At 30.4% G+C, this 24,467-nt stretch overlaps 1 protein-coding gene across 1 annotated transcript in view; it reads left to right on the forward strand.

Moving 5' to 3' along the window:
* Positions 1-781: 781 nt before the first annotated feature.
* Positions 782-24,467, forward strand: part of LOC123543319 (ras-related and estrogen-regulated growth inhibitor-like) — a 39,374-nt gene continuing 15,688 nt past the window's right edge. The window contains exon 1 of the mRNA XM_045329395.2: positions 782-1,308. Coding sequence (XP_045185330.2) covers positions 1,170-1,308 — 139 coding nt within the window. The 5' untranslated portion in view covers positions 782-1,169. The remainder of the gene's footprint in view (positions 1,309-24,467) is intronic.

Genomic DNA, 24,467 nt, shown 5'->3' on the forward strand with positions numbered 1-24,467 from the left:
GCCACTATTAACCAACTCCCTGTGTGTGTAAAACAGCGAAGACAGTAATGCTATGTGGCATTTCGCTTTAAACATGCCTTTTATTAAGTAAAATATTTGATCGAATTTGAAACCGCTATTTCTCGATGCACAAATCATGCAAATGGGACTAAATATCACGTCGACGTGACGTAAACATAAATATCGTTGCAATGATTTTGTTAGTCATATTAGAATAATACTTCATACATTTACAGTGAGAGGGAGCATTGCAAAGATATTTTCAAATTCTATGTTTTTTCTACCGAAACTGTCAAAGTTGTAGAAAACCTTTCTTGAGAAAAAAAAAAACAAACACAGGAGACCATGATTTAATGATATCACAGATGCTCAATCATAAATATGTGAAAAGTAGCGAAACAGATATTACATTATTCGGTCCAAAGTAAATATGGGCTCAACCTGATCTTTGATTATAAACGCATAAACGCATTAATTGTTACAGGGATGCTTTCATCATAATCAGACATTTCACACATCAAATTTTGATAAATATAGTCTTTCATTTGCGCTTTGCATTTAGTTATGTTTGTATATAAAATGATGGTCTAAAAAGAAGCAAGTGTTGTTTTATTTGTTATTGCAGTATAAGAATTATTATCTTCGAGAAATCTTCAAAACTGGAAACATGATGAATGCATCTTTTATATGTCAGTAATTAAAAGGTGTATAGGTAAACATTTGCAAGGCATATTCTAGAACCAATGAAAGCACCTCAGTAAGGTCGTAAACAGCAGGCAAATATCTTGGAAGTTTAGAGCTTAAGTAAAGCGTACAATAACGATGTAAAGTAGTCATAAGTAATTAGGAAATATAATAGGATTCCATCCGAGTGTCTATACTATCACTCAACTTGTGTATAAAGAATTGTTCACCGGTATTTATTTTGTTACTGGTTCTTTTGTTCAGTATGCACATTACAAAAAACAGAGCTAAAGCGATAACAAAGCTAAAGCAATGTTTTTGAAAATGTAGTGAGTGATAGAAAATGGATAGAATAACGAGACGAAAACATAATATTGAAATTTCTGTTGTGCTTAACGTATAGCAAATAGTATTCACGGGTATCAGTGTTGTTTCCATATGAACTTTAAAAAATGCAGTAATATTCCCTAGAGTGTACCAACATCATGTCTATGGAACATTTAATTGAGAATACGAGAGCAGGGCAAAGATGTCCAAAACCTTTGGCTGATATAAAACAACCACATTGTGGTGGAAAGGAAATAAATGTGCTTGTGTTAGGGAAACGGTCGGTCGGAAAAACAGGTCAGTTTGATAGTGCTGCATCAATTTTTTTTTTATTTATGAAGTAATGTCCAGAATAAGAATTCAGCGCTGCTTATGTTAAATTGGTGAAAATGGATAATAGGAAAATGTGATTAAATAAGAAATTTGTTTTTGTTGAAAATCTAGAACATCTGTTTCATGATGACATATAATAGAACTTTAAAGTTTTCTATATGTAACATCCTCTATGATATTGTATTAATGTTAGTTTTAAATTGTCGTATAATTAATCCGTAACAGGATAATTCTATTCAATTTATCGGTATAATACCTGGGAGCAGACAAATATAAAGACTGAGAGATCAAATGTCAGGACGGTAAAACCAGTTTTTATTCCGACTATTAACGTGTCTGATACCTGTCTCACGAAGTCATACAGAGATAAGTGATGAACTTTTACATACTTAAAATAATAATAATATCAAAGTTTACTTACCATGTTGTCCGTCATTTCACAGTAAACGCTACAATAATTCTGATGACTTTAATCCTTTTTGGAAGCTTAGAAATCAACCAACGGAATTAATAGCAGACTCGGTTTGGTTGAGTATGTTCATGTGAGGTAATGTTAAATGCAACATCCCTGCGTCCCCTAGCATCGGGTTAAGCTAAATTCTATATTACAAAGATGCTAAATGGACTCCATGATCCCAAAGTATCAGAAAATATAACAACACCTAGTCCAAGTATGGGGAATCATTTACGGCCGCCACACGGCTCTTAAAGGTCCACTACTAAGGCCCAACAAATAATATATGAAAATCAGAGTTGGAACCGAGACTTCATATTATCTGAAAATATGACCTACCGCATCGGATCTGAATAAATAGTCATGAATATGTTCAAGAATAAACAACAAATAAACAAAAGCCTTTTGCCTATTTCAAACAGAAAGTATGTTTTCCGACTGCTTACAAATCCGTCGCGCATCTTCGGAAGAATGCTCCAAAACGAGGCTATATTTTATAAATAGATGCAAAATATATTATATGCCCCAACGATAATGTGATGTTTACAAACAAGGATGGAATTAAAGAGTTTTGTAACTGGTCAAATCTTTTACCGTGTGGGTTCGAAGCTCATTGCAGTCAATTTCACCCACAAAAACTTCACGAAATTCATTCTTATGACACAGGTAATATACAGCTATACTACAAGTTTTCAGGTGGACAATTTAGGCCCTTCCCGAATAAATGTGTTTTCACAACTTCATCTACAAACTTATCCAGTAAATCTCTTTTCAGCATAGTTTTAAGAATATACTGAGTAGATGAATAACTATCTTACACTGTAGAAACAAAATGTGATTGAAATTTAACTAAGTACACTGATTTATGTACATATTGTTATATTAATTCGATACAATTTTTGACATTAAACACATTGTCTTGGCCTAATATATGAATATATGTCTCTGTCAATTTGAAACTAAAATTTTGTATACCTCATATTTGTCATGCAAAGCATGTATAATTACAATGATCAAGGAAACATAAAAGAATGCTGTTATTTTGTGGTGCGTCTTTAAACAGATATTCTTTTGATTTAATTTTAGAATCACGTGGTCCCGAAGAATTTCCGACCAATTACGGAAAAGCGGTAAACACGACAGTAGGACAAAATGACCACCCATGCCAGTCTGAGAAATTACAAAAAAAAAAGCATTCGTTTCTCTGCACATATTTTGACTTCAAGGGAATATTGCACGATTAGCGTAATGTTTAGTAGTATATTTCAAAATGTGTAGTCTTTTTTCAGTATTATGTTGTTTTTTATTTGTCTTTATTTGGCAACTTTTGAGATAAATACAAAGGCAATGTTCCTATATAAATGCAAATACAAATACAAAGGTAATGTTCCTACATAAGTATGAAGATAGTGTTCCCATATAAACATAAAGGTAATGTTCCCATATAAATACAACGGAAATGTTCCATTATAAATACAAAGGTGATATCCCTATATTAGCAGAATAGTAATGTTTCTATTTTTGCTTTAAGTGCCTTTTCGACAGAAAGAAATCAGTTGTTGTTATGCTAAATGGAAATGTAGTAATTGTTGGACAGTAACAGGTCTAATGTATATGTGTGAGCTGACTGGTTAAAATTGATGTACGAACAAATGTATTGCAGTTTCAGGGTAATATTTGCTGCAGTCTTTGCAGAAAAAAAGTAATTGCGAAAACTTAGGTATGAACATGATTAATAAAGGTAATTACTATCTTATATCAATCTTCAGATTATAAGCAAACAACAAAAAGTGCATTATTCACGTAGAAGTGTCTGAAATAAAAGATAATACGACATTAATGAAGGTAATCTCGGCAAGCACTTAGCCAGGTGTACTCTTGAATCCATGGGAGTTCCCTCAATAAAATCGTACAATAGAACAATTTGTGCAAGAAATGTCTTAATAAATATGAACAAGTACAAATGCCTTGGGATATTCAAAAGAAATGAGAAAATACGATACTAGTTCAAACATGTGTCTGTCAATCGTTTGTTTTTAAAAGTTAGCGCATTAACGTAACCGCATAACGAAAGGGAAAGAAACATACTTGAAAATATTGTTATTTTCAGACCTACCAAAAAAAAGTTACTTGCATATTTTCCCGGCAACTTGTCCACCCCCCCCCCCACCCCCTAAAAAATGTTTTGAAATGTTTGATAGTATTTGTGATCTTGTTGAAAGGCACACTCTTTAGGAATAGTATTTTGACGCCCCCGTAAATATACGACCAATATCATCAACATATAAACATATAAACTGTACGGACATGCTAACATTTGTTCTGACTGAAAAAACAACAACAACAACAACAATAATGTAAGAATGCACGGTAGAAAACAAAAATGTTTTACAGGCGGTAAGGGCAGTTATGAATTTCTGCAAATGACTCGTTTGTGTACAGGTTTGAACAGATTGATTTGTAATAGCATCAGATTTATTTCAATCCTTTGCAGAACAGTTGATGGCCAGTTTGTGGACTGTCCGCAGAAAAAAATCCAAACAAATCCTCTTGTACATGTTTCACTAAACTTGTTGCTAGTCTGATAATTCATATTTCCTAGTCAGAGAGCTTTCATTATAGATTGCTACCTGTTGATTATCTGGCTGTATTATCACATTCGGCAGCAGGAGAAGTTAACCATGTTAGAACTATGACAGGAAGTAATTTAAAATGAAATATAAGAAGAGGCTTTGATTTGTAAATGTAAGGAGCGTGACCAGTCAATTGCTTCACTTACGAATTGTATGCAAGCAAATTGAAAGACATTTTCGTTCAAGTTTACATATGAAACACCTTTAAACAAAAACACAAAAATTCATCCATATTCTGATTTCAGGTTGAAATGTATAAAACACAAAATAATTGATAGATAGAGATAATCTTAGAAATTGTGAACTGTGTTCGGGTACAGGTGTGAACAAGTATATCTATAGAAAGTGTGCAAAAATGTAAAACCAGAACAAGACAAAAGGCCTAGAAATTGATTTCTTAGTCCTTTATATTTAGAAATGGAACTGAAAATTAATAACCTTAGAAAAAAGATAGGAACAGCGGTAACAATAACCTTACCGACCAATTTTTGTAGAAGTAATTATTTTTATATCTACATGTTTAATATTTTCAGCTTTTAAGATTACAAACATTTTATCCACATGATTACTTTCTCATTTTCTTCTGTGAGAGTAGAATTTCAGTTTCTAATATTGGCTTATGTATCTTACCCTTAAGCGCCATAAAAACATTTATTATCATATATTTCTTGATAGGATGGATTAATGCAGCTCATAGTTTTTCGAGAGGGGTCATGAGCATATTATTTCGCGTCCAAAATGCATTCGTGAGCGTTCTAATGTGGAAACCATTAAGTTCTAATAAACTGCCAAGGAATTATTGTAAAAGGCTTAGTATCTGGCATTTTTAAGTCATTGATTTTCTTAAAGATGTTATATATAAGTATTCTGGTATTATAAAACTGTAGGAAAGGATGAATGTGTGCAGTAGTCTGTAATGGCACGTAGCAAGACCTTTTAAAAGTTGTGAGGCATTTCTCTCGTGGAGGGATGGGGGGTCGAAGGTATGCAGTTCCGAAAAATGTAGTTCTATGAGAGACATTTTTGCAAGTTTTAACAGAATTTCTCTTATCATCACTTAATCGATTAATCATCTTAAAACATAAATTTGGAAATTCAGTGCTATGATCTTAGCTTTCATGCTCAAAAAGGACTATAACTTAACCGTTTTCTATTTGTATTGCATTATTCATTATTTTGTGAACAAAGGCTTTAACATGCTAATATCTGTAATAATAAGATAATTTCATGTATGCCATTTGGATAAATTCAGCACTTAAACAGTCATATTCAGACAAGTAAGTTAAATAAAGGCTTAGGGCGATAATAAAAAAGTAAGCAAGGTAATGTTATAGTTCTTGTAAAAAAGCAATTTATGTAAATTTCCTCTATTTTTCGTTTGCAGTTTAAATCAATCTGCTTCAACACTTAATGAGTTTATCTTCAGAAATTCATTATTCGATGAAGGATATGATTTGAACAGAAATCATGGAAGATTTATAATTCTTGTAACTGTAATTCTACTTAATGTCTTTTGTCAGTGTAAAATTTTAACACACACTATTTTATAACCTTATAGTTATTATCCGGATATAAAAGTCAAATCAAATACAGAGATATTATTAAAAGTGGGATAGAATTAAGGCGCTTTCTATGAATGTCCTTTGTCCTTCTGCGAATTTTCTTTATACATTGGTGAATTTCTATCCAATAGAAAATTCCAGGAAATAGTTATTCTACTTTTTATGATGGAGTTACTCGCCTCCAATTTTAGCGTTTTGGTTTCTAAAGTGTACCATATTGCAACAAAAGTCTTATTTGCCAGCAGTATCACAAACAACAAACTTATTAAACTATGGCATATTGTTCCATTGAAATGGCTTCAGTATTAGGTGACAATTGCTATATGTTCTAAATGACATATTTCGTTCTTTCGTTACAGTTTACTATGGTATTATTCCGAATATTCATAAGACATTTCAAACAGAACGGGATGATGGGTGAAACTCATTGAAATCTGTGACCAAATAAATACTGCCAGATATCTGTAATTGATATTCAGTTCTAAACGTCTTTTTATCAATTTTGTAAAAAACAACAACATTAATACTAGAATACGGGAGGAAACAAGTTTCGAACATTGAATGGGAAAATAATGTTTAGAACACTTCTAAGTATATTTTTGCGTTACACTCCATCACTTTTGATTGTTTTATGATACCACTTTGTATTATGTAATGCTATCTACCGCGGAGTCAGTTTCCAGTATATGTTCACCCGGGAAATAATGGTTTTCTTTGAAAAAAGATTTGCCTGGTGATATATCTCTTTTATAATTCATAAGTGAAGAATGAAATAATGACGGATCATTATTTTGCAGGTACTGGGAAATAAATTAATAGCATTTATAATATACTTAAACAACACCTGGCATCAAAACCAATGGTTTACACAGTAAATAACTAGTTCGTTTACATTTTATCACCAGAAATGCTTCTTGTTATTGGCTTTTGAGTTTGGCAATAAATGCCACATGTGCAGTAAGGTAAAGAAATAAAGCTAATTTAACAAATAAAGAAACTGCAATCTTAAGGTGAAATTGGAACATTCACAAAAGTTAGGCAATTAAATGAAACCAATCTCATTTATTACAGATTGTAGACAAAACGTTATTTTTTGGAAGTGATTGATTTGCTATAAATTATTTTGTCTAGCAAAAAGGCAACCATTTGGAGACACACTGTATGTTTGGTGTTATCCCTTTTACTGATGTATTCAACGCTATTTGATTGTATTTGAAGAAAAGATTTAAAGCTTCATTGCAGACAATGTCAAAGCCTATTGATATGGTTCTTTTACTTTTTCTTTTTTTACGTGTGTATTTTTGTGGTTTACATTTCCATTTCACATATGTGTATATTTTTTATCTTTGATTCAGCTGGCGTTGATGACTTTATTTACACTGCCCTCTAAATGATGTGTGTTAAAAGTGGGATTAGGGTAGGTGCGCACCATTAACAAGTTTAAAGTCCCCATTAGTGTTTTGACACAGGTTTGTCAAGAACAACAAAGGAGAACCGATAAAACGGATTTATACATGAATATACACAGTACATCTCTTTTGCTATATCAATTTTAGCTACATCTCCTTAGTTAGAGCTAATTTGGATAATCTGGGTATGTCTAATTATTGGTTAGAACAGAAAACTCCATCGTTAAGCTCAGTTTACAAAAAAAAAAAAAAAAAAAAACAAGGATTATTATTCTAGGCTTAACAACCAGTTTATACAAAACTGTAAGATTCAACGTATTCAAAACATGTGCGCAAAGTTTGTCCCTAACAGGAGGAAATTTGACAGTTCTAAACAAGCATTGTACCACTTACATTGGTTGCCGGTGAAAGCAAGAATTCAGTTCAAGATACTCTTTTTCATGTATAGCTGTCACACTGGCAGAGCACCTCTGTACTTAACAGAATTGCTTACAGAGGATATTCCAAGTAGACAAGGTTTGAGATCATCTGAAAATTCTGAAATGCCGTAATGTTGTTCCATACAACAAGTGCAAAACATTCAATGATAGAAGTTTCGGTACTATTGGTCTACAACTTTGGAATGAACTGCCGTTAGAACTACGCAAAAGTAAATCACTTGACACATTCAAAAACAATCTTAAGACACTGTATTTCAGAGATTTCGCGGCATTGTTTTAAATTTTTGATAACTCTTTATCATGTGAAAACAGCAGGTGATAGTTCTTAATTTCTTGTAAAAGGTTTTACATTTCAACATTTATATCTTCAAGGTTTGTTTAATAAACGCTCTTGTTGGTAAGGCTCTATGGGTAGGGAAGTTTGTAGTATTTCTTTCTTAAATAGTATATAATAGCAACATTAACCTTTTTTTTGGAGGGGGTGGGGGGGGGGGGGGTTGAACCTCTGTATGCAGCCCGTCTGGGCGAACCAGATGCTTTAAGCACTGGTACTGGCAGTAGGGGTAAAATGACCTCAAGGGGATGGGTGCGATCAGGACTGTTTATTACAATAAGGCTGTTATTATAATTATTATTGTCATTATTAATATTGTTATAATAATAATTATTATTATTATTCTGTACAACGCCATTGAATATATCATTGTACAAAAATAGGCGCTTAATCAAATTATTTAGTTTCAGTTTCAAACTGGAACAGTATTGTTAATAATTCTGGTAAATGTCTCAATTACAGAATGTATAAGCAATAATTGGTATTTGAGAAATTTTGCAGTCTTCTGCCAATTGATATTGCTGTCACACAATGTAAATTTAGATGTAAGAATCACAAACTGCCTGTAAAAAATAAGATTATTTTATATTACTGCTAGAGAACGGATACTGTCATTTATTTAACAATAGCTTGTTAGGTTGTGAATTACATTATCTCTACAATTGCTCTTACTTTTATGCTGATAGAAAAATATAGTTAGATGACTGAACATCCTAATTAAGTTTTTGAAAGATACGCATTGTGAAAATAAAATGACTTTACTTAAATTGGCAGTCTTGTGTAAAGAGATAATGTCAAGTTTCAGATAGTTTGCTAGTTTTGGGATGGTGGACCCGTAATGACACTAGGCAATATCCGTGTGGTTGTGTATTCTTCTAGGGCGGCTCAGCATTCCTCAGATGTAAAAGTACCTCAACGCGCACAGGCCCTTTCCGTAAGAACCAGAAAATGCTGAGATTGCGTATGAGAATGCATAATTCATCAATTGTCATTGCGGTTCCATTACCTAAATAAAATTTCTTATCGCACATTATTGACCTCAATATATCTTTATATATGTCATATTGTTTGATATTTCACTAAACATGAAAACTTAATGCAGACGCAGAAATTTTTGCCAGTAATCGCTGTTGAAATATAACGAAATATTGTATGATTAGATTTAAATTAAGCCGCCATCAAAAGAGTTGACTCATTTATCTCGTCAAGTCCGTATACTGTTGAAAATCTTTGCCCGACATTTTATTTTTGTGCAGCATATGTTCATAAAATCACAAAATTGATCTGATGTAGTAATATTTTAGTATCGTCTGGAAATCCTTATATTTGATATTTGTCTGTTTAATTCAAACCGATTTTTGTATTCTTTAAGGTTTACCCAGATAATTTAAATTAACTTCTCAGAACTTCCGACCTCATTCGTACCCATTGCTGTGGGCTTTCTAAATTTACAAAAATGCACGTTTTGCTTTCTATGTACATGTATTATGAAAAGTAAACGTATGGTTTGTTGTCATAAACTTCAGGTTCAAATCTGATAATGATCACACAACAGTTTCCTGACCTATTCAATTTTGCTCATAAAACGCGTCGATATAAATGCATATGTTGCTAGACGTAACGCGCACCTTGCATCTGGAATAAAAACCGAACAATCCGAGTAATAATTCAAGACGCTGGATGCGTCCCCTAGCCGACAATTGCAATAACTATAGCACTGATGCTGAAAATAATGATAATTATCATTGAAACCCGGGTTAGCACTTGTAAGGGGTTCCCATTTAATGATCTTGTTCTTTTGATTTAAATACTTTTAGCAAAGAAAAAAATGCAATATTCAGACCAACAGCGTTGTAAGGAGTTTTAGAAAAAGAGTTACCAAAGCATTGATAAAAAGATGTTTAGACAAACGCTTTGCCAGGTATATTCTTGAATTAACAGATGTACACAATAAAATTTCACAAGAATAACAGAACCTATGCAGGAAATGTCTTAATAAATTCAAACCTGTACACATGTTGCTGAACATTCAAACGTAATGAGAACATCTGATATAGTTAACACAACCGAATTTATTAGTACCCCGAGTGATGTATAGAAGATCTGATGGAGGATTTTCATTTAGAAACATTATTGTACTTTTCAATTTGATCGGACGCGCAAACGAAAGAAATACAATATCTATATTTACATCTATAAACTCACTTCAGAAATTATTAAAAGCATTAGTTTTAGCAACATGCTTGCATATGTGCCAAAGGCATATTGAGAAATTTCTAGGGAATATTTTTTTACGTTCTTATCAATTATACAATGCTCGCGTCATTTTCTCAAACAGAAATGAAAAAAATAATATTTTGTTAAAAAGTGATTTGCAAACACGTGTATGACAAAAAATATGTGTTATTATTACTTTACTGTGGTCTCTCCTTAACCGAGAAAAGTAGACAAACAACAATTAGCATTTCTTTGTGAAATGGATCGTTCAAAGAAAATTACAATCGTCTGTTTCTCCTTATACTAGCGAGATATTTCCGTCGGAATGATAGGTAAATCCTTGGTTTCCGCCCAGTAACGTTAATTTGGAGAGACCGATTGCAGTGAAACTTATATATAAGTAGTTGGTATAGGGACGGAGTTTGGGACTGCATAAAAGATCACCAGGGTCAAGGCACTGAAATAGAAAGGAAAACGGTTTTCGCTTAAAGACGCTCGCGGCAGTTTCGTGATTTTTTTCGCAATAATAGATTTTGATGAAATGTCCTGTATTACAAGATCATGTTATGGTGTATTGAAAAAAATGAAATAAAAATACTAGGTCACCAGCACTGTTTCAGTTTTATTTGTCCTCAGATATTATGCTATTTTGAACATTTTTCAAAATTTCCATATTCCTACCATGTATTTCAGTTAAGTACAATAACTATGTTAAATTTGAAATCTAAGCATTTTTACAACAGAAAACAATATTTCTAGTGGAAACATCCTTAGAGTAATCAAAAGAAATTGATTTTGTAAAACAAAAAAAAAAACAAACAAAAAAAGACAATAGTTGTTATGCAGACCGATGATTAGTAAATATTATGAGGGTTCTGGGACACTTTTTTCAATTTTAATTAGTCACCTTTTTAAAAAAAATCCAATGCCGACCAATTCAACAATTAAATAAACAAGTTTTCATAGTACTATATGAAAACCTATAGTAAAATATGATTAAACACTTCTACCAAATTTTTGCCAAAATCCTGCCACGAAAACAGCAATGTGGCAGTCGCTGCCAACTTGGCAAACTTTTGGCAGAACGTTGGCAAACACAAATTCAACCAATCAAAAGCCTGCCATTTTTCTGCCAAGTGGCAGCAATGTGACAATGTCTGCCAACTTGGCAAACTTTTGGCAGATTATTTTGATTGATAAAATGTAAAGGTATTTAAACTTATTTTGAATTAGTAACTACATTATTAGTCTTATAATTTTAATAAAAAATATAATATATACATGAATTTACAGAATAAAATATATTGTTTGAAAGAAAGAAGATTTACTGATAATATAAATCCTCATTATGTTACAACAAAAAACGGGAGAAAAATGATAATGGCTACCTGTGCATCTTGTGGAAAAATGAAATCAAAGTTTGTTAAAAGTACAGGGGGTAATTTAGATATTCACAAAGCAATGTTACCTTTATTACCTAAAAAGGGTTTCACACTTCCAGGATATAACTATTTTGGGCCGGGAAACCCCATAGATAATGGGCCCCCTGTCAATGAACTAGATGCGACATGTAAGACCCATGACCTTTGCTATGACAACGGCATTGATAAAGCCAAATGCGACAAAAAAAAATGCTTTCCGACTTAAATAAAACTAAATCAAAAACATTTGGGGAAAAGATTGCAAAACATTTAGTTGTAAAACCTATAATTAAAACGAAATATAAACTTGGGCTGGGACAGGAACAACAGTTCCCTATGGGCTTAACGCCCAGACAAAAACGAAAGTCAAAAAACGGGAAAAGGGGGTAGAGTATACCCCCGGAATCACATGGAGCGGTGAATTAGCAGAAGAATTACACAAACCAATTAAAAGAAAATTTAGGAAACGAAGAGTGATTGTTCATGATATTGATGATACTTGGTCAGCTGATTTAGTTGACATGCAAGCTTTTTCAAAATATAATAAAGGAGTAAAGTACTTGTTAACCGTTATTGATATATTTAGTAAATATGCTTGGGTTATTCCATTAAAGAATAAAACTGGAGAATCTGTTACAGAAGCATTTAATTTCTGAAGATAGAATTCAGGAGCGAAAGTCCCCGAAGACTGCAAGGATTCCAACAAATTTATGGGTAGATGAAGGAAAAGAATTTTATAATAAAAAGTTTGAATCATTTTTAAATAAATATAAGATTAATATGTATCATACATTTAATGAAGGAAAGGCTGTAGTAATAGAAAGATTTAATAGAAGTTTAAAAAGAATAATGTGGAAATATTTTACAGCAAATAATACTTATACTTATTTAGATAATTTGCAGGATATGGTTGATAAATATAACAAAACAAAACATTCTAGTATAAAAATGACACCAACCGAAGCTAGTAAAAACTTAAATAAAGGTACTGTTTACTTTAATTTATATGGTAATTTAAAGATACCAAAAAGTAAAGCAAAATTTAAAATTGGTGATCGAGTTCGTTTAAGCAAACTTAAAAGACATTTTGAAAAAGGATATACACCAAACTGGACAGAGGAAATATTTATAATTTATAAAATTAATAATACAAATCCCAGAACATACACTATAAAAGATTTAAATGATGAAATAATTCAGGGTTCATTTTATGAACAAGAACTTTTACCTAATACACAAGAGGTTTTTAGAATAGAAAAAGTTATCAGACGAGACTATAAGAAAAAACAAGCTTTATTAAAATGGAAAGGTTATAGTGAAAAATTTAATAGTTGGGTACCATTTAGTGAATTGGAAGAAATTTAATTTAAAAAATATTAATAATATTAATTATATAAATGAGTTATAAAAATCTAATTTCTAATAATGGAATAGAAACAATAGATCAGTTAATCATTCACTTAACTAAACTAGCTGCTGCTTACAGAAAAAGTTATAAATTTTGTGGGAGAGTAAGTACTGGGTTATATATTACAGCAGGTATCTTTGGTTGCTCAGCTGCATTAGCACTTGTTCCAGCTATTCCTATATTTGTAGCAGTTGCTGGCGCTGTTCCATCAATAATTACCATACTTACTAACAGACTAAAACTTGACGACAAGAAATTTATTTTAAAAGCACATCATCACAAAATAAAACAACTAATAACAAAAGCACGGATTGGAAAGGTAAATAAAGAAGAGAAAAAAGTTATTCAGGATATTTTTACAATACTATTAGAAATGCAGGAAGAAAAAAATTTTAAATGCCTTTTAAAAACGTTATGAGGTTTAAACTAAAACGATAAAAAAGTAAAAAAGAAAAAAGAGTTTATTAAATTTTTACGTGTTTTTTTAAAAAGTTTTTTTTTCTATAAAAAAATTTATATAAAAAGGAAAAAGAAAGGTAATAGAATGATTTGCCAAAAATTTTAGCACTTTGGAAAAAAATGAATCCGAAAAAATTCAATAAAAAATTTTTTAAAAAGAAAATGTTATTAAATCAAACTTATAAAATAGTTACGATAAATAAAAAATCAGTTTTGAAAATTAAAAAATTTTTATAGATCACGGTGCACATCACGGGGTCTTGACGTCATGCTATAGGTATCGCGCCAAGCATTTTTGTAAAAAGCGCGATTCAGAAAAAATTCGCGTAAGTATTTTTTTTACGAATTTTTTAAAAATGTTTTTAGTATTCAAAGCCTTTATAGAGCGTACCTCCGACACACAGCATTTTTTCCCCCCCGGCCCTGCTTTGTTTGCGGGAAAAGGGGGGAAAACGAAAAAATCTCAAAACGCTCAGTTTTTTGCCCCAACTGTTTCCAAACCGCAAAAAAACCACCTTCTCTGCTAAAGCCCTCAAAGGGCCGTTTTTTTTTGGGTTTTTTTTTGTCTTAAAACTCCGCGATGTCTTTTTTTCACGTAAAAGGTGTTTTTTGGGCATAAAAAGTATGATTTTGCGGCAAGTTCTAAAAGATAAATCTATCGAAAAAGTTGAAACTGTTTTCAATGACGGGGCTTGAAAGTTTGACTAGATTTTCATTTTATTTTCCATTGCGCACTATAGGCTACCCTTTTAAAAAAAGGTTTTAAAAAGCATGAAAAATTGTTTTGGTTGATTAGGGGGAAATTTTCGCGGGCAAATTTTTTTTTTTATATACGGATTTTCACTTAAGCACACTTCAAGACAAACGTAATAATTTTTTCCCTTGCTTAACGCACCGCTAAAATACAAATTTTAAAAATCTCAAAGATTACCTACGCAAAAAACGCTTTATACCTTAGTATTCAATTTTTTAAAATTTTTCTTTTTTTCTCAATCAAAAATTAAATAAATGGCTCGGGTTTTTTTTTGCAGATTCCAAACGCGAAGGGGCATAAGGTAGGCAAACTGTCACCGAGGGCAAGGCTTTCAGCCAAGGCGAAATTTGCATACCTCGAAAAAATCCACAGAAACTTTCCCTTTGGGTTTCACTCTCGAAAACATTGTAACTATTTTCTGTAATTTTATATCTGTGTAGAAAAGGACAAAAAATGGGCCATATCGAATTTTTGAATTTTTTTATTTTGATAACATTCGAATTTTTTTAAAAATAATGGCATTTTTTTAAAAATTAAACTTTATAAATTTTATACTTTGTCTCGAAGACTTGCACCTAAACTCCTGTAAAAATTTAATGACCGAAAACTTGTGAATGAATCATTTTTACCAGGAGAATAAATACTGAAATTACGCTGGAAAAAATAAAAACGTTTACTTGAAAATAAGGGGAAATATAAACCGACCTTTTCGTTTTTTTGATGTTTTTACAAATATTGATCTTTTTATCCTAGCTCATTTGATCAGCACAAAACCCCTTCGAGGACGGCCGCCATAAACCCTTTTGGCCCCCTCTTGTGAATACAACAATTTGAAAAAAATGACTATAATTTTGGGTTTTATTCTAAAACTGGCCCCAAAATATGCAATAATTACACAAAATGCAAAAATTTTTTTTTAAAATTTAAAAGTAACACAGGCATTATTTCTTTTAAATTTTTCAGATGAAGGAGCATAATTCACACTTAAAACGTTCACACAGAAGGGAAAATCCTCCACTTTCATTTCTGACTTTTTCCGGCTATCTGGTGATACCCGTTACAAAACCACCGAGCACTCGCATCATGAAGACAACCGAGTCTGCCTCAAAAATGTGTGCATTGAATAACACAGGCCCATTCCTAATCGGGGATAAAAGGGAAACCTCGCGGATTTTGTGAATTTAAACCAGTGAAATTTAAAAAGTTATGAAACTTTTTCAAAATTTTTTTGGTCCGGGTCATTGTTAAAAATACTTTTTTGGGCTGATGCACCCTCGTCCCTCCTATTTTTTGTTCTTAAAAGGGCGGTTTTCAAAATTTAAATATCGTTACTATCAACCATTGACTTGAAACATTAAAAAGTTTTTTTTTTTAAAAAGTCTACCCCAATGAAACATTCCTGCTTCTTTTTTTGGAATTTGATAAAATAGTCCGTTTCAATAAGAATGTTTTTGGGTTTAAAAGATTTTGAAAAGTCAAAATGCTGTTAGTATCTTTTTTTTTTGACTTTTCTAATTTTCGGGACATAAAACATTTTTTTTACAATCATTGTTTACGTATTTTTATACATGAATTACATGTCTTTTTAAAATATAAAATTGAAGCTGACAGTTCTGGAAGTTTAGTTTAAAATGTTCAAATGTTTAAACGAAAAGTTCAATCTAATCTGATACATGCCTTTTAAAGGGTAAAAAAATAACTGTGTAATAAATAAATTTTTTTTTAAAATAAAGAAATTTTTCAAATTTTGTCTTTTGACTCAATAATGTCTAAAAACATTTGAAAGAAACTTTCTGATGTCAGCAGTCTGAATTTTGTCAAAGAAGAAAAAGTCAATTTAACCCCCAACATGCGTTATCATCTTTTGCGAGTCCATTCTTTCGCTAATTTCATTCCGCCTTGCACATAGCTGTCCCACGAAACACCAAGGGATCCTTTTTCAGCATCCGTATATGCCCATAGTAGCTCCTTTTTCAGGCCCAAGCCCTATTCTCTTTGGCGAAAACGAAATCGTAGTCCCGTAAAAAGCAAAAATAAAGACAAAAAAATGGGAAGGGCTTATAAAATTCAATAAAAACTTATTATAAATCAGTGTGACTTCGTGTCCTGCTTAACATAACCCACCATTTATCCCAAAGCAAAAGAATACATACATTATTTTTTAAAAGGCATGGGCCAAAGCGTCGATAGTTTGTTTTCTCTGTTCCTTAAACAGACTCAAATCGAGTTTGGTTTTGTTTGTCTTTCTTTTTGACTGGCTCTCCTTAAATTTAAATTTTTGTCTATGACGCCCCTTTCCTATAATTTGTTTTTTTTTTGCCGTGCAAAAGGGGTTTTTCAACAAATTTCCCCCCATTATTATCATTATAGATAATAATTTTTTTAATGGTATTATTTTTACTATTTTCATTAATTTTCATTTTATTATTTTTTTAAATGAAATGTTACGAACCTCTCCTGCGGCACTCTTTAAAAAAAACCCCCTCTTAACAAAATACCAAAAATTTTCCCTCAGCTGAAAATTACACCAAAATTTACCTCTCCAAACACCTCTACATAAAAGTCAAAATTTGTATCAAAAGGGCTTGCTCACAGAGGGTTGCATTTTATTACCTTTAAATACCCCTTTTTTATGGCAACCGTTTTTGGCCGCCCCTTCGGGCCATATTTGTCCACAAATTGAAACGTCTCCCCCTAAGTTCATAGTAAAAAAACCTGTAAAACAAAAACGCTCGTATAAAACGAAAGTCTTATATTTTTTTTAAAAAAAAATTTAGATTTTCCCTTATCATTTAAAACCCTTTCTTTTTTTTTTTGGCCCATACATTATCTTTAAAATAATTATTTTCTCAGATGTATTGATTACCATTAAATTTGTCATAATCTTACAGTACTTTTATTTTCGATTTTTATTTATTCATTGATCTTCCATACATAATATTAGGGTCCCCTGTTTTTTCTAAAATTTTTATTTTTCCGTACTGTATTTCAATGAAAAGACCAAGCGGGAATTGTGGAAATTAATGGGGGCAAAGCCTTAAATTCCCAAAATAATTTTAGATTGTTGTAAAATTTACTTTTAAAACTCCGCGATGGGAAATTTTTTTCTGAGTGTTTTGCCCATAAACTCCATTAACCAAAATAAAATTTGACTTTAAAAACGTGTTTAGAAAAAGTGATAGGGTTGAAATTTTCGTATGAAAAAGATGGAAAAAAAGGGCTTAAAAAAAATAAATTTCTTCACTTTTTTGCGTACATTTACTTTTTGAACTTGCCGCAATATCATATCTTTTTTACCCGAAAATAACACCCTTTTAAAGGAAAAATAAACAATCACGGATTTGAAGACAAAAAGTACCAAACCAAAAAAGGCCCTTTGAAGACTTTTCAAAGAAAGGGGGTTTAAAAAGCGGTTCTGGAATCCTTGGAGCAATAACATACGATTTTGAGTTTTGGCAGTTTGTCCCCTTTTCCACCCAAAATAAAACAACACGGCGATGCTGTTGATCGGAGTACGCTCTATAAAAAGGGCTTGCCATACAAAAACATTTTTCAAAAAACATAAAAAAAATACTTACGACGAATTTTCTTCTTTTGAAACGACGCTTTGTTACAAAAAATGCTTGGGCGATACCTTAGCTTGACGTCATAAACCACGTGATTGTTCACCTGTGATCCTTACTTTTTAAAAAAAAATTTTTTTTGAATGGAAATGCGGGGGTTTTATTCTAAGAAAAAATGCTGAAAATTTTTGATTGTCCCAACCAATAAATTCAAACAATCCTAAAAACGTTATTGCAAACCAAATTTTGATACAAGAAAAAAAAACATATAAAACCTTTTGCAGCATCCAAAAAACCTTAAAATTTAAATTTAGGTTAAAAACAATGTGCTGCAAAGGGAAAAAAACCCAAATTAAAAGCGGGAAATCAAAAACCAGCGGAAAAAAATATAAAATTTAAATATTTTTTTCTTTTTTTAAAATTTATTTATTTTTTTATTTTTTTAAACCCCCTTTTCCTTTTATGTTTTTTTTCTAAATATAAATATAATGGAAATCGAGAGATCTACAAAAACAATATTATAAAAATTTGAAATTAAAAAATTGATATAGAAAAAATTTCCAAAAGAATCAAAATATTTAACTAAAACGCTCTTTTTTAAAAAAACTTAAATCTTAACTTAAAACTTTGAAGGTATAAAAAAAAACGTTGTTTTTTAAAAATAACTTTTGCAAAAATGGGATAAAACTGATACAATATATCAATCAGCTTATTTTCAATCCAAGGCTTTAGAAACAATAATCCAATGAAATAAAAAAACACGTTACGTCAAGCTTTTGATGAATCATAAATAGAATTGTAATTGATTTAGAAGAAGGGCGGATAATAGAGTCATTTGGATGTTCATTATAAAAAGATATAAGTATATCCATTGGTTGTTCAGTTATTTAGAGTTACCCAAACCATTAGCAACAACTCCCAATGAAATGAATTAATAAATATAAGAATGATGATCACTACTGCTTTAGATGGGTCAGTTAGCTTATTAAAATTTCCTGTAACAAAACATTCTGAAAGAGTTTTTCAAATTATAAAAACATATAAACGATCTTGATTCTATGGAATGAAATTTCCTGTACAACTAAATCAAGTCCTAAAATTGAAGTTTTAAATAAATATCCTTTATTATAGTTTGGTTTGAATAACCTAAGGCATTTATCCATTGTACATATCAAATATCAATACGACGAAAACACTGTGACTGTTGCTAATTACTAATGATTAAACTAACTGATGATGACTGTAAGAGGGTTAAAAGCCAACTGTAGTCGCCAACATTTGTTTGGATAAAAGACTTTAATATAGATTAGTTTTAACAACAAAACAAAATATGTAAAAATAAAACATTTTTTGCAAACCATGTTTACAAAAATTTTTTCACAAGAAAGAATCTAAATGAACACATACCAAATGGTTTAGCTATTAATGGTACCCAAGGTTTAAAAATGCAAAAGAGGGAAGTAAAGTACATTTAAAAATTTATTCATAAATTTTAGCAGTAGCTTTTGGTAATTATGCTGAATTTTGAATCATAACTAAAACGTTTAACGCTTAATACCATCACTGAATCTTCATTTGCGAACCATATCAAAACATTAGATTGTGGTTAGTTTATAAAGTTGTTTTGTTGTTATGATAACCGTTATATCAAAACCACCCAGATTTATATAAGGCCCTAATGCCGTTTATAAGTTTAATTGAAAAAATTGCTTGAGGACAGATATTGTAAAGAAATTATTTAAAGAGTACTTTAACAAGAACTAAGAATGCTAAAAAAGATGACGTGAATTTAAAAAGCAGAAATCTTTTCACATTTGTGAAAAAGAATATAAGGAAAATGAAATCTGTCCGAACAAAACAAAGTTTTCGAATGGACCGAAGGTCCGTGACCATTGTCATATAACAGGAAAATTCAGAGGAAGTGCCACTCAGAATTTAATATTAATTTTTAAACTAACACATAAAATTCCTGTTTTTTTCATAATGTAAGAGGTTAATTGACTGTCATTTTATTATGCAACAAATAGGAAATTCAAAAGACAATTAATGTTATTCCTAACAATATGGAAGAAATATGGCTTTATGATAAGTGATTTAATTTTTATTGATTCATCCAATTTATGTCTCAATCATTGGATAACTTAGTAAAAAATATCCAGATTTAAAAAAAAAAAAAAATATTTATCTCGAGAATTTAATTATGAAACTTAATTTAGTAAAAAAAAGGTATTTATCCATATGATTACATGGATTCATTTAAAAAATTCAAAAGAAACAAAATTACCAGCTCCTAAAGGCAGATTTTTATTCAATTTTAAATGGAAACCCACATATCTGACAACGAATATGAAATGCCTAAAAAATGTTTGGAAAGAAATTTAAAATTAAAACAATGGGAGTATCATAATCTATATTTAAACAACCTGATGTCATTCCTTTTAGCTGATGTAATCGAAAATTTTAGAAAATTATGTTTTTAGAGTCCTACAAATTAGACCCTTTTCATTATTTTAGTAGTCCTGGTTAGCTTGGGTGCAATTTTAAAAATGACTGAATTAAGTTAGATTAATACTGAATTGATATGTATCTTTTTATTGAAAAGGTATGAGAGGGGGAATAAGTTATATTTCAAACAGATACATAAGCCAACAATAAATAATATGACAAGATTATGATCCTAAACTTGAAACAGCAAATCCATTATGTACCGCTCGACGCCAAATATCTTTATGGTTGGGGGGCCATGTGTCCGACCTTTCCCTCGGAAACTTAAATTTATATCCGAAAAAACAATTCAGAAAATTAATATTGGCAAAGTAAACAACTACTTATGAGTTGAATGTGATCTGAATATGCCAAAGAATTAACAATACTGTACATATGATTCCTTAAGCTCCTGAAAAATTAAAAACCAGATCAGTGGCTTTCCAGTATAGGAAACATATTAAACAGAATTTTGAAGAGGGAAAAAGTTACTGTAAAAAAATATTTTTCCGCAACTTTAAGAAAAAAACAAAATTATGTTGTTCTTTGAAACATTTAAAAATCTTGAACTATAAATACACATTAGGGTTAAATAACAAAAAATACATAGAATATTAAACTTTTGACGAAAGTCCTTGGGTTAAAAAAAGTTATATTGATTTTAAATACTCAAAAAAGATCTAAAGCACAGAATCATTGAAAAAGGACTTTTGTTAAGTTGATGAACAACTCCTGTAGCGGTAAGACGATGGAGAATTTTACGCAAGAGTGTTAATATTAAATTAAAACTCATTTGATGAAAACCTTTTATTAAAATATTTATCCAAACCTTCATTTGTAGTTTCAACGATTTGTAACAAGAATTTGTTTTGTTATTCATAGAAAAAGAAAGTTTGTTATTAAACAGACCTTTTTTATGTTGGAATGGCATCTAAGATTTATCAAATATTTAATGTATATTTTTCATTAGAATTACATTAAGGAAAAGTAACGAGGGGAATTGTAATACTATTCACTGACACTATTCTGATGTTATGAAATGAAAACTAAGATGCGTATAAAACTTTTATAAAGCTAATAGGAATTATTTGATAATAGTGATTACGATAAACAATCAAAATTTTATTTCGACAATATAAAAAAGTAATGGAAAAATTGAAAAGATGAAGCTGCCGGCATTTTCCCATTGTTGAATTTGTGGATTCAAAGAAATGTATTCATATTTTATTAGAAAATGAAGTTAATGTTAAAAAATGTACAGGAATTAAAAAACTTGTTGTTAAGAAAAACAATAGTTCATAAAAATTACAAAGATATTTGTTTAATTCACCCAAAGTAATCACACTTTAAAGTTTTCGTTCTTTCGTTCTGACAAGCATAATCTTCCAGCTATGTTATAATAACACATCTTTAATATCATTTATGATGATAAAAGATATATTCTTGATAATGGTATTGATCAAAAATTAGCTTTTCTTAAATTATTAAACTTAACATTAAAACTTAAATAAACTTAAAATAATATGAACCATAAATTGTTAAACTGAATATTTTTAACGTTTAAAAGAATTATGATACATCACATCATTTATTTTAATTCCATTAGCAATAATATGAAATAGATTCATTTTTTCTGTATTTTTTTACAATTGAACTTTGAAGAATTACATTTTCTTTCTTTATTTTTAGCTGTAATTTTAGCTTCTTCTCCTTAGCTATTTTAATTGCTCAACAAAGAAAATTAAAAGGCAATTTTTGTGTAATTTATTGTTATATATTTACCATTTTGAACTAACCGACTAGCTTTCCGTTTTCCATTGAAATAATCCACTAATCGTATCTTAAGTATAACATTTAAGAACATGGAGGTTTTCTTATAATATATTTGTTTTTGGTCTATTTTTTCTTTCTATTTTATTTACTTTTTTCATTTATTTTAATTGAATAATTCCGATTTATTAATTATTCCAGTTAAATAAAAACTAAAGTTTTAACTTTAATAAAAACTAAAGATTACTCAAAAGTCCTGTCATCTCATAATATACATCTTCATCCGATGATTTAGAAAATTCGATGTACCTAATCCGTCAAAAAGCGTAAACGTTATTTCTGTAGTATATGAATTTACTGTCATACGCTGAATGTCAAACATGTCCCTTGTTTTAGATCACCTTTAATTTTTTCTTATACATAGATGATTGTTTTGTCCGAATCCAATGTCCAAAGTCCTCGGCTACTATATTTACATTATCGATAAATATACTAAGAAAATGGATCACATTATCATTCCACCACCTAAATATAACATAAATTTTGATATGGCTTTTTAGGGTTTTTACTTTTTTTAACTTTCGGTTCCCCGCTTTAAACCCGGCCCCCGCTAATAAAAATCTTAATATCTTTATGTAAATTTCCGTTTTTTTCGGACCACAAACACACCTTTTAAAAGTACATCTGGTACCTAGTATATTCTTGGCTTTGTGTTTTATGAAATCTTTAAATCTACGATAATTCAGATCCCTAATTCAAATGCATTTAAATATTTTCAAACCGGTTCAAACCGGCCAATATTTTCATATGTTGAATAATCAGGCACCCCGACGGTCAAAATAACTTTTTCATTTTTACGTATTCAATAAAAACCGTATTTAAAAACCTTGAATCTGTTTCATAAAAACTGTTATAGTTCAAAAAGAAACACTTCACGTTTTTACTTTTTTCTATTTCTTTTCCAATCTTCTTTATTTTTTGTCTTCTTTTTAAGTTTAGAATTTACTTCAGCTTAACATCAACTCGTTTTGTTGTGCAACATTCAGAAGCAGACAAATTATCAACTTATTCTTGTTCTAGCTATTGTGTTTCTTGTTTTAAGAAAAAAATTTTTACTTTGTAATTTTGGGTTCTTCATCATTAGTTTAGTTGTAATTTCTCTCGACATAGGGTTATTCTTTAGTATTAGCAGTATTCTGGTATTAGCAGGATTGAGTCTCCTTGTTTATTAGCTGATATTTTCAACAACCAACTACAGAGTCTAGATCATTTTATGTTTCTGCACTTTAGCATAAATTCGTTGATATCTTTTTGTAATAAACCTGTAAGTGGTACTTATTCCAGGCGTACTTTAAATTGTGACGTGTGTCACAGTACAGTAAGGTTCGAAGTTGGTTTCTTTATAATTTTTTAGCTGATCATTAATTGTGTTAATTGCTTCCGTTTGTATTAATTGATTCTCCTGTTTAAAATTAACGATTTTTCAACTCTAAAGTCCAGATCATTTATGTTCTTCACTTTAGCATTAGCTTGCGTCGTATCTTCTGTCATTTTTTTGTAATATTATTTTAGTCTGGTATCTTTAATGGTGACGTGTTTCAACAGTACTGAATCCAAATTCGAATTTGTTTCTTAAAGTCTTCTATTTTAGAATTAAGCTCTTTTTAAGGTTATCTATGCTGGTGTCATGGTCATCACCTATTTGTGAAGCTGCCTTTTTTCCCAATTCACCGATTTATATTCTGTAGTTTATTTTGAAATAAATTCTAAAAATTTGGTGTTTTTTTGTTTTTCAGTTTTCAGTATTTATTTATTTATTTCTGTTTTGATTCTAACTGATACTATTTTTGTAACTTTTTTTCAGCTTCATAATCTTTTCTTTTAGTTCTTCATGTTTAATCATACTAATCTTTAATTCTTGAACTTGATTGTATACTTTTTTCAAAATTGGTTCTAAATACTTTCTTTATGTTGTCATCTGTCAAATCAGATTTCTTTTCAAGTTCTTTAATAGAATCAAACCATAGCTTTCATTTCTTTCTTTTTTCAATTTATCTTGTATTCAAACTAATTAATAATGAAGTCTTTTTAAAATCTTTGTTCATTCTTCAATATTCTTTACTTCTGCTTCTCATTGTCTGTTTTATATACTTTAATATCTTAAGATTAATAGTCATCTATACTTTTGAACTTTTTTAAACACAAAATCGTCTGA

Source organism: Mercenaria mercenaria, unplaced genomic scaffold (genome assembly GCF_021730395.1).
Source record: "Mercenaria mercenaria strain notata unplaced genomic scaffold, MADL_Memer_1 contig_1026, whole genome shotgun sequence".
Taxonomy (NCBI): Eukaryota; Metazoa; Mollusca; class Bivalvia; order Venerida; family Veneridae; genus Mercenaria; species Mercenaria mercenaria.